This window comes from Bos indicus, chromosome 12 (genome assembly GCF_029378745.1).
Source record: "Bos indicus isolate NIAB-ARS_2022 breed Sahiwal x Tharparkar chromosome 12, NIAB-ARS_B.indTharparkar_mat_pri_1.0, whole genome shotgun sequence".
Taxonomy (NCBI): Eukaryota; Metazoa; Chordata; class Mammalia; order Artiodactyla; family Bovidae; genus Bos; species Bos indicus.
This window is the reverse complement of record NC_091771.1, coordinates 25848990-25861373: the sequence shown is the minus strand read 5'-3', so window position 1 is coordinate 25861373 and position 12384 is coordinate 25848990. Positions and strand designations below refer to the sequence as shown.

The 12384-nt window shown below is 35.0% G+C and overlaps 1 protein-coding gene across 6 annotated transcripts in view; it reads left to right on the top strand.

The window, feature by feature from the left end:
- The window catches only part of NBEA (neurobeachin), a 674548-nt gene that overhangs the window by 437837 nt on the left and 224327 nt on the right, over nucleotides 1–12384 (top strand). For all 6 annotated transcript variants that reach the window (XM_070800567.1, XM_070800569.1, XM_070800566.1 and 3 more), the window contains one exon: nucleotides 2734–2877. In XM_070800567.1, the coding sequence (XP_070656668.1) occupies nucleotides 2734–2877 (144 nt within the window). The remainder of the gene's footprint in view (nucleotides 1–2733; nucleotides 2878–12384) is intronic.

The window sequence follows — 12384 nt, the reverse complement described above, 5'->3', positions numbered from 1 at the left end:
ACTCAGGAGAGAGTTCTTGGTTGTTAATCTTTGAATTTGCCTCTTTGTTCCAAAAGGTGCAAGCTTCGAATTTCTCAAATTAAGATACTAAGCAAGCAACAAACAGCATATAGAGAGCTGCCCCCAGAAGATCACTGTTGGGCTGGCTTTATATCTCCAGGACTCTAAATGAAATAAAGATGAGGTTCTGGAGCATTCAGTAATCAGTCCTCAATCTTTTATTCCAGAAATGAGAATCATCTGTGGGCCAATGAAGGAAGACTACACATATAACCCATTTAAGTCTCCTCACCTTCCAAGCAGCATTGATCTCTAATAGTACTGCTTGTTTTCTTACATGTTTATTGAAAGATATATTTAACAATCCATTACTTTATACTGTTACGCTGTATTTAAACTGGGCTCTCTAAATGCTGCTGCTGCTGCTAAGTCACTTCAGTCATGTCCAACTCTGTGCGACCCCATAGACGGCAGCCCACCAGGCTCCCCCGTCCCTGGGATTCTTCCCTGGGATTCTCCAGGCAAGAACACTGGAGTGGGTTGCCATTTCCTTCTCCAATGCATGAAAGTGAAAAGTGAAAGTGAAGTCACTCAGTCATGTCCGACAAAAGCTAGGATGACAGAGTATATCTCTCAGCTAATGACACAGTGCTACTGTGACATGACTGTGTACCTCAACATGTATTTTTTACTCCTCTGTGGGCTACCTTTGAGTCAATTTGTTAATGTTTTAGCAAACAGAACTGGCCCTGAATAGCTAACAAAAAAAGAATTGTGAATGCTGCAAAGAAAGAAGCTAACACTTTGGTTTACAGTGCAAGTTTTACCACAGCTAGATGCTTAACCAAGAAATGGTTGAGCAAATATCAGTAGACAGGAAGGACTGTTGGAAATCCCTATATTGGACTAGGAGAATTAACCAAAAGTATTCATTGTTCACTGGATTTTTGGCCAAAGGTATGACAAGATTTGGAAAATAAGTACGTTTGTACACAAAACCATAGCATCCCCTGAAACTATGATACAAAAATACTATATAGCAATGATTTATTATGCCTCCATTTCAGAAATGGACTTCCCTGGTAGTTCAGCTGATAAAGAATCCACCTGCAATACAGGAGACCCTGGTTCGATTCTCAGGTCAGGAAGATCCCCTGGAGAAGGGGTAGGCTACCCACTCCAGTATTCTTGGGCTTCCCTGGTGGCTCAGGCGGTAATGAATCTGCCTGCAATGTGGGAGACCTGGGTTTGATCCCTGAGTTGGGAAGATCTCCTTGAGAAGGGAAAGGTTACACACTCCAGTTTTCTTGCCTGGAGAATTCCATGGACAGAGGAGCCTGGCAGGCTACAGTCCATGGTATCGCAAAGAGTCGGACACAACTGAGCGACTTTCATTTCAGGAATATATGCAGCACACCAAATGAAATGTGAAGATACTTTTCTAGTTAATGCTGCCCTTTGAACCCTATACCCTAATACTAAAGCAGGAACACAGTAAATTAAACCATATTCCTCCATATTGAATTCCAACTTCAGGTGACATGAAATATAGGTATTTCTTAGCCATATATATGTATATATATATATATATATATATAATTTACTTGTAGCTCTGATAATTTCACATTCATTATCACCTGCCAAAGCAGATGTCTGAATTAAATATTGAAGTATTTGTTAAAGAGTCAAATCCATGAGACATTTAAATGTATTGTAATTTCTAACATTCACATAGATTAACATGTTAATGCTAGGCCAACTAATTTTTCTCAGTTACTTTTTGTGTGTTTGAATTTTAGCCATTTGTACTACTTTCATTGTTGTTTAGTCGCTAAGTTTTGCGCAACTCTTTTGCGACCCTATGAACTGTAGCCCTCCAGGCTCCTCTGCCCATGGGATTTCCCAGGCAAGAATATTGGAGTGGGTTGCCATTCTGTTCTCCAGGGGATCTTCCCGACTCAGGAATACTGAACCCGCATCTCTTGCATTGACAGGCAGATTCTTTACCCTTGAGCCACCAGGGAAGCCCTTGTACTACTTTATATATATCAAAATAAGGATATCACAGCTAATTTCAGTTCAGCCCAGTTGCTCGGTCATGTCTGACTCTGAGACCCCATGGACTGCAGCACACCAGGCTTCCCTGTCCATCACCAGCTCCTGGAGCTTGCTCAGACTCATGTCCATCAAGTCAGTGATGCCATCCAACCATCTCATCCACTGTCATCCCCTTCTCCTCATTGCTAAGGAAATAGCTGTTTTGAAGTATTTACATTTTATGCCTACATCTTTTCCCTTCAGATGTGAATGCTTTCTTGTTTTCTTCATACTTATCTACTTTTGTGAATGATCTGATCAGTTGATTATCTGATTCACACTAAAGTGTAATTGTGTAAACGTGTGTAACTTTTATGGATCAGAAAACCTAGTTTGTGGTGAAGTACAGATTTTTTTGTAGAAAGTACAGTGATCTTAGAATGCCAAGTTCTAGGTTCCCAACCATGCATGTAGCTTTCTCCGCCTGTTTCCTCACCTGTAACATTAACACCCCTTGCGTTTCTCACAGAGTTATTTAGAACAAACGAAATACAAAAGGTACATTTTTTTTCTATAGTTGAAAGTAATATGTAAATGCAGTATATATCTATAAGAAAGTAATAGCTTTTTCTCTAACACTTACTGAAAGTAAAACAATCACAGTGACCTAAATTACTATATTTTGGTTGTGATTAGGGACTGAAGAAGACGTGGTAAAGTCAAAGAAAACATTCAGAAGTCAAGCGATAGTGAATCAGAATGCAGAGACAGAGCTTATGCTGGAAGGAGATGACGATGCGGTCAGTCTACTCCAAGAGAAAGAAATCGACAATCTCGCAGGTAAATTGTTATTTTTTTTATTTGTTATAATAAGTGCACATGATGTTGGTGAATTTGAGGTCAATCTTCTGGTGAAGAAGCTTGTGCCAGTGGTTAGAACAGTGCTCAGTCATCTTAATGTTAATAATTTATCTCATTTCTAATATTGAAAAGAGGAAACTACACATCAGGCTAATGATAAATGAATAGCATCTACTCTCTGTGTAATGAAGAGCAACTTTTAATATAGAAAAAATAATGGAGAGCACAAATTGTTCTCACTAACTGCCTAAATAATTGGGGGTGAGGGTGGCAAGGGGAACACGATGGTAATTTAACCTATGACTAACATGCTAACAGCTATGAAAAATAGTTACTTCAACCAGGTGACTGTGGAATTAGCCATTTCGTCCCTGCTGTCACTCTTGGGAATTCCTTCCCCATTACTGTTTTTTCTGTGTTCCCACAGCACTAATCCCCATTACTACAAAACATTCACTGCATGCCCATTCTCAGTTTTCACTCTGTTCTGGCGCTCGTCTAAGGTCAATTCAGAGCAGCAGATCAATGGCCCGATGGGTTATAGATGTCTTAGTGTTGGCCCATAACCATTTTGGGGTTTTAAACCACTTTGAGAATCCGATGGAAGTAGATTATTTCATGAAGATACCCATACAGTCCTGTACAGAGAGCTCACTGACCCCTGGAAACCAATGTGTGGAATTATATCCTGGATCTTAGACTAAAAACTCCTGCTTTAGAGTCTCAAAAGAGGCTGAGTCTTAACCTTTATTCTGCTTTTTCACCCCATACAACTTCGGAGTGGCAGATGGCAACAGAGAAGTGGACTTATAATCATCCTTCTATTTATAAAATAGTGCTCCTTTTTCTAGAAGTGTGCCAAAAATTACCTGGCATGTTTTAGGAATGTCTCCAACCATATTTCTGCCAGTTAGAAAACTCTCATTTTACCAAGAGAAGTTATTGTTGATTGTAAACTGGAGACAGCACATTATTGTCCCTCTCCTAGAAAATGTTTAATAAGGCGGTTCTAATATCAGTTCTTGGATGTCCCTATGTTATTAGCAATTCTGTATCATGAAAATGATTTGTCCTGTTCAAAACTACTCTTAAGTCTATGAACCAGTGTTTGCCTCAGATTCCTAAGTAAATGTTCAAGTTTTGGTTCTGTTGTTTTTGTACTTTTTAAAAATACTTCAGAGATTTTTATCTGAGGCCATTTGGCAATTTAAACAAATGAAGTCATTATTTCTTTTTGCCACAATTTTTTTTTGTTGTTTTTCCGGTCTTACTCTTGATCCTAATGAACTGGTGAATATTCACAAACATGATTCCTGACATTTTTAGATAATGTGTTGTCTTACCTCATTCCCATATCCTCACAGATATGTTCAGTAATTATACAGTTATTTAGTTTAGCATCTCTGGACTTCAGTTTCCACTAAAGGTAGTTAATACATATCTGGCTACTGCCTTGAAGTTTATTATGATAAGATCTGCCCAGTAATACCAGAGGCAAAATCTGATAAAGTTTAATAACTCCTTTGTATTTCTCTCTTTTAATAGTAGACAGAGTAATTATTAATATTAATTTATGCTTATAAGCAAAATTCTCAAAATAACCTTAAGTTAAAATACTTGAAGAACAAAGAAAGTAGACTTGAAGTAAATTGTTTAAAAATCCAATTGTGCGGCCCTTGACCAATTCACTCTCTCAGTACTCCTCCCACTTCTGTCTTTTAAACAGATTTTTCTTTGAGCAAATTTGTTCCTTTACTTTCTACCTGGTCCTAACTCGTAGTCTCTGTAGAATCCATTGTCTGAAAAACCTTGCAAAGTGTCCTAAAACACTGATCTTCTACCAGATCTTCAGTGTTCATGTTTAAATCAGCAGTGCACAGATGTGACCCTGATCTCTGAATGCGGTAGGAAAGAAGTAGGGTATGGATGTTTTGTGAAGCGAGAAGTAAGGGTCACAGAAAGCATCTGTATAGTTTGTAGGTGCCTCATAGATTCATTTTGTAAATACTAAAGCCTGTTTACTAATCTGGACTGCTGTGATAGTGACAATGTTACAGAAAAATAATTTGGAAAGTTGGTTACAAACCAGTATTTTTAGGTTCAAAAAATCAGCTGTTAATAAGTTTTAAACCATATATATATAATTTGTTTTCTAACGAATTCTGATCCAAATAATTGTTATCTCTGTCTCAGAAATTAAAATTTGTTCATTAATAATGCCTTTCTTAGGGTCAGTTTTTATTTATAGGGAAAAAAAAAAGAGTAAGAATAGCTAGCATGTCTTGCTAGAAACCAGTCAGTATTCAAAGAGCTTCATGTATAATAACCTATATTACCTGAATTTTACAAATCAGGATATAGAGGCCAAGACAAATGTAAGTAGCTTGCATAAGGTTAAGAAGTATATAATATACTTCCTTAGAAATTCATAGTATATGGCATGAACTAAAATGAACCAAGTAGTATATTTAAATAAATATGTGTATATATTTAAAGACTCTTCTAAAATGATGTAGAACAAGATCCTTGGTTTATAACTCAATTTTTATGGACTCCTAGTATACTGTACTTAAAAGTTTATGAATAAGCCTGGTAATTAATTTTACCTTTATATATGGGTTTCCCCAAATCATCTTGTAAGTTAAAATCTGACAGAGCATTTTTGGCACATTTGGATTTAAATATTGACCCTTTCTCATGTTTTCTCCATTTTCTTTTAGTTTTAATAAAGATAAAATGTCGACAAAGTTCTTCAGTTTTAAATGTCAACAATTTTCTATTTCACTTTTAGTTCCTTTTCTTCCCAAGCTGTTCATCTCAAGAGGCAAGTTAAATAAATGTGTATGATTATTAATTGCTCAATTTATTACATATTTTGCAAATGGCTAATATGATTATAATATAGAACTATGTCAATCAATTCAGTAATTACAATAACACCTAACTTAATTTATTTAAATTGCTGTTTTAGTTTATAGTGATTGACCAATGTGAATTAGTACCTAAGATATCCTATGTAACTAAAATTTTCAATTTACTAATTATATTTTTACTTAAAACATTGAAATTATTTTAATTCAACTGATTTTAATCTAAAATCTCATTTATTTTCATCTGAAATTTAATTTGGCAAGTTATTTCTTCAAACAATTGTTGAGTAAAATTTAAAATTAACTCAAATTTATGTGAATTGACAAGTGAATGATTTACTTGATCAAAAGACTTTTCTCCCACTGATAAAATGTATTTCATTTTTTTTAGAGTAGTAATTCTGTCACATATTTGTAAAACAATAGAAATATTTTACATAATAGAATTATAATGCATGTGGATTCCTTTATTATTGCTTCCAAATGTTAGTAATTTTGCTAATTTAGGGAATTCTGAGTTAATGACAATGGTCCTTTATGCTTTATCAGTTCTGTAAGTGGTAGAAAAATGTTTTGTGTGTATGTAAGCTATTATTACCAACAATCCACCCATATACTTAATGTCAAATAACTGAAAAGATTTTCTGCAAGCCCACACCACCAATGTTCAGACTTCTCTTTCCACCCAAAATGTCCTTGATACATCTCTGCAGTACACCATCCCTTATCTCCTGTTATCAAAATCTCTACCCTTTTAAAATACCTACTTAAATACAATACTTTATGAAATACTCACTAGCCAATCTTAGCTTCCCATAATAATTTTTGGCAGCAACTTTTCTGTTACCATACAATTGACTCATTTAAAGTGCACAATGATTTTAATGATTTTTGTATATTAACAGTTATGTAACCATCACCACCATTTAAGAACATTTCATCACCCCAAGAAGAAATCTCATACTCTTTAGCTATTCCTCCCAAAATTCTCATCTTCCCTCCCTTCCTTCCAGCCCTAGAGGACCATTAACCTGCTTTCTGTCTCCATACATTTGCTTATTCTGCACATTTCATGTCAGTGGAATCATATAATATGGAGTCTTTTGTGACTAGTTTCTTTTAGTTATCATAATGTTTTCAAGGCTCATCCATGTTGTAACGTGTATGTCTTTTTTTACTGTGAATAATATTCCACTGTTGGACTGTATCACATTTTGTTTATCCATCCTTCGTTGTTTATCAAATGTTTATGGACATTTGGTTTGTTTTCATCTTTTGGCCATTACAACAATGCTGCTGTGAATATTCATTTGCAACATTTTATGCAAACATATGCTTTTATTTCTCTTGGGTGTATACCTAGGCATGGAATTGCTGGGTCAAATAATTATTTTTAACTTTTTGAGGAACTACTAGACTGCTTTCCAAAGTGGCAGCATTATTTTATATTCCTGTCAGCAGTGTGCAAGGGTCCAGTTTCTCCACATTTTTCCCAGTGCTGGTTATTATCTATCTTTTTATTATAGCTAACCCATAAAATTTTGATTATATTACTCTCAAGACACTTTATTACTGAAGCCTTGTTTTGCAGATGCTTTTCTGTATATTTCCCTCCTTTTAGACTGTAACACTAGCAACTATATCCCTTGTACCTTTGAACCATGAGGAAATTGTCTAAAAAGATTACTTGCCCTTAAAATGTTCCCATTGAAAAAGTTCATTATACGTAAGCTGGAGAGCTGAGATAATTACTGGATAATTTATACCAAAATCAAGAGACAAAATAAAACTTCTTTTAAGCTATTGAAATTAAGTGTTTGGGGCTTGAATTATCAGATCATATGTTCATACTGATTCATTCATTCAGATAATCACTTGACTTTTCCAGAGTAAGAATACCTACAGTTAAGCTAATCTTGGTTCCATCCCAATTTCCAGGAATTATGTCACTTTAACTAAATGTTTCTTGAGGTTCCACCATTTTTAACATGAAGATACCCCTGTGAACTCCTAATCAAAAAATTGTTTTTCTCTACCACATAGAAAACATGTCCTGTAACCAATGGACTATAATGTTGCTTTGAATATTTTGAAAAGAGTAATTATAATTAGTACAGGAAACTAGCATTAGGAGGAAGAAGTGTTAGAATGTAAGGGGTTGGATTTTTCTGGGAGGGAAGGTTTTCAAAGTGGTGAGGTGGTAGATTTACAATCCTTTACACACAGGTGCACACATACACACACTTTCTAACCAAAATCAAGAATCTGAAATTTATAAGAAATACATTATGTGAATTTAAGACTGAGAAAAAGTTTAGATCTAAGTAGGAGACCTAAGAAAAGTAGAATGTAGTCACCTTCCTCGCATGGCTCACCTTTAATGCTCATAACAGTTCCCAGTGCAATTCCACTGATGTTTATTGGGCAGTGGTTGTTCAGACTGCTTTTCTCAGTGTTAACTGGTAGAACTGTTTGCATTTCTTTCAGTCTTTGTTCTACCAATTCAAAATGAAAGCAATTATCAAATGTGAATGGGGGAGAAACTTGTTTAGAGTTTTTAAAATTATGAAATTTTCAGGTATTCAGCATTATAATTCAACATCTGTATACATATAAAGTACTCACCTTCACAATTTTAATTATCTTCCATCACTGTATAGTTGACTCCCTACACCAGTTTTTTAGAAATTTTTTTAAGTTTGACCATTCCTACCTCCCTAAATCTACTTGACTGCATTTCATGTACTCATTTACTTACTTATTAACACCTTTTGAGTACTTAGTGACTATGTAGAACTCTGGGGTTCAGAAACTGATAGGGAAGAAAGTCATCAGGAGAATTAGTTCTACTTCCACTCTTCAGTAAATCAAATAACCAGGAAATTATGGTACAGAGTATGTCTACCCTAGGTAAGTGAAAGTAGACAATTAAGATGATCAGAGAGATAATTAGGCCTTTAAGTGTTCTAACTTGGAATGTTCAGCACCCAGAGACAAAGTTGTGTATATAGCAAGTGAAGGTTACCTAAAAACTGAGCTAAGAAAGGAAGGTAAAGCAAAACATAGGGCAAACAAGAAGGAAGAACTCAAGATTCTAGACAATTATAATAATAAAATGAAAGGAACGGCAGAATTCTAAAACTGAAGACTTTTTCAAGGAAATGTGTTATTTAAATAAGAAAAAAAGAGTATGAGCTGAAATCACAGAAAAAAAAATATTATAATTGTTTAATGGAATAAGAGAATAAGTTCTGTACATGAAAACAAGGTCAGTGTTTCATAGATGGAGATAAACTCTGACTCAGATCTTGTCTGCTTGAGTTAGGCCTAACTATTCCACACAACTCAAATCAAGTAGAATTAATGAAGATTCTTTTCCCGATAGAACTAATATTTTTTTTTAAATCCCTGGCATTTATAATTAAGTAGTTTTAATTACAAAGTCTAACTAGACTGTAGTCAACCTGATATTTGTATTTAAAGGAAAATAGTTTTTAAACATGCTAGATTCTCTGAAAAGCATTATTTTTTGCTCAGGATTTTTTCCTTAATTTTTAAACCCATGTGTATTTTAAGGGAAATTTAATCCATATGTCCCCGACTCAGTCACACTTAACTCATCAAAATGTTGTTTAGTAAAAGCTATTTGATGTTGAAAAAGCCTCATGAGTCCTGGTAAGTCTTTCTCTCTTGGAATTAGAAAGTTGCTTTGCACTCATAAATAGTATACCCAAAGGGTTCGTGTTCAGTTTCAAACACAGAATTCACAAAGATCTTAGAGACAGTGTTAACATATGCTCATTTCTTACCAAAGCTAAAATATTTAAACTTCTACGTTAATTTTAAATTCAGTTGAAGAGTTGTGAAAATCAGTGAAAGCTTCACCTTGAATATCTATCTTTCTTAGCCTTTCTTAATTATTTTTAGTGTCTCCATGGCCATTTTAGAGTCTGCAAACATTTTACTATATCCATCTCTCTTTATCTGCCAAAGTATGTGTCTCCTCCAACCATGGATTCTGTAGTCTATAAAAACACTTTTAAGGTACTTTTAACTGTAATGATATCCCACCAATCAAATTCTGTAAATTTAAAATATAAAAGGATATAATTCAACTATGTTTATTACACATAAACCATGATTCCGATCATATATAATTTTCTTGCATCTTTTTTTTTTAATTTTAAGAATAAGCATTTCTTTGTATGCTGTAGATCTTTCAAGACCACTGTGATGAGATCTCTTTCTTTCTAATAAAGCATTTTAGATGAGACCTATTTTTATTTTTTACTGTTTTCGCTGTATGGAGAGTATCCCACAAAGTAATCTCTTTCAGATTTATAGTTAAACTATAAACTATAGTTAAACCATATACCACCAACATGCAAAATAGGGGCAGCTTGCAACTCAATTCAAGTACCATCTCTCTCCTAGGAAGCTAATGTTTCAATATGCCATGTTTTTTGTTTTTTTTTTAAGTGTACGAATGAGTGAATTTTATTCTCTTGTTGAAAATGTATGGGTCACCTCGTTTGTCACTCTTGGAGGAAAAAAGTGTGAGATAACAAAACTGTTTTCCCAATGTCAGACTATGGGTTTTAGTTAATTGAAAAAGAGGAAGGGGTGGTTTCATTATGGTATCACTGCCTCATTCCAGAGTGTTCTGTGCTCCCTCTGAAAGAATTTGGCACTAATTCACAATTAGGTGAAAAACTGATTTTGCCCCCACATTTAGAGTAGTGCCATGCTGCTGCTGCTAAGTCGCTTCAGTCGTGTCCGACTCTGTGGGACCCGATAGACGGCAGCCCACCAGGCTCCCCCGTCCCTGGGATTCTCCAGGCAAGAACACTGGAGTGGGTTACCATTTCTTTTTCCAATGCATGAAAGTGAAAAGTGAAAGTGAAGTTGTTCTGTCATGCCCAACGCTTAGCAACCTCATGGACTACAGCCTTCCAGGCTCCTCCGTCCATGGGATTTTCCAGGCAAGAGTACTGGAGTTGGGTGCCATTGTCTTCTCAGAGCAGTGCCATACAAAAGGACAAATAAGTCTTTCTGCATACTGAAAATATTTTATTGATTTAATTATTTTGCTTCAATGACTTAGTGCTTCGGAGCCAGAGTCACAGCCTGCAGAAGGATCTCCAACATAAATAGCACTAAGAATAAGTTTTTACATGGAAATCCATTTTTATGTAGTTATTCCAGTAAAATCTGCTCCATCAGTTCAGGCATCAGTCCAATAAAATATAAATCTAGAACTTTGTATCAGCAAAAAAGAAGAGAAAGTCAGGCAGAATTTGCTGGCTAAGTATTGTTAAAAATCTTTTTTCCAGACAAAGAGTTTAGGCAGTTTTATTGATCAAAAGAAGACCAATAGTAATGTTTTATGTGTTTTTTTGTTGAAAAGTTCTGTTGAATTTTCCCCTCATTTTTAGCAGATGAAACAGCTAAATATATTTTAGCAGATGAAGCGGCTAAATATGTTCAATTTGTATCTAAAATAGGAACCTTAAGAACCAAATATCAGGAAAACTTTCTTTAAAAGTATGGCTGAGTCCCTTCACTTTTCACCTGAAACTATCATGACATTGTTAATCAGCTATACCCCAGTAAAAAATGAGAAGTGTGAAAAAATAAAATCTTTCTCTCTCACACTCACACACACAAATAAATCTTGCATCTAAGAATGGATTGTGTGGATAAGTCTGTATTCACCAGGCAGTTTTCAGGGTGTGGGGAGAGGATGAGCTAGTTAAGTAGTAAAGAGTAAGTGCAGATGGGCAAATGATGCTGGGAGATAGAATTTGCATAAGGGAAAAAACAGCCCTACAGGCTGAAAACTTCACAACTCTATGAATTAGGTATTACAGTTCATTCTAAGATGTGTAAACTTAGGGTCAGACTTTGGGGTGTTTATTTATGATCACATAACAAATAAGTGGGCCAAGAAGTGAACCCATTCTTTCACCAAAAGCCCTTATTCATCTATTACATCACTGTTTTCTTTTTTTAATCCTAAGTTATAACCTATTGATGGGTTAGCAAATCAATTACTTGAACTATTACCAGTGTTTTTGTAAATGAAATAAAAGAGAAAAGATTCAAATAGAAAATGTCAAAATTCATCACACACAATAAAGATAAGAGCTGGAAGGACCTATTTGAGTCCTTATTCTCTGTTGTCAGATCCTAACTTGACTCACGTTGGATGTGGTTATCCAAGCAAAACAAATATAAAATATTCAACATATACTGTGTGTAAGACATTATGGTGGGTATTTGGGGTAAAAAGACACATGATTAAAGTTCCTGTTTTCAAAGACTTTACAGTATAGTGGGAGAACAGATAATGGAATAAAAAAAAAAAAAAAAACGTCCTAGATATACAAAGGAAACCATGATAACACAAAACAGGGCCCTTGACCACCATGTGTATTCTGGAAAGCCTTCCTAGAATGGATGTTTCCTGTTTTGAGTCTGGAATCATAAGTTAAAATTTGGAGTTTTTACAGACAACATGTGAACATCACGTGCTAAAATATCACCTTCCCTGTGAAACTACACTAGTTCTCAGTTATTCAGGTCAAAGTATGAGGCAGAAATCTCTGAAGCTGAG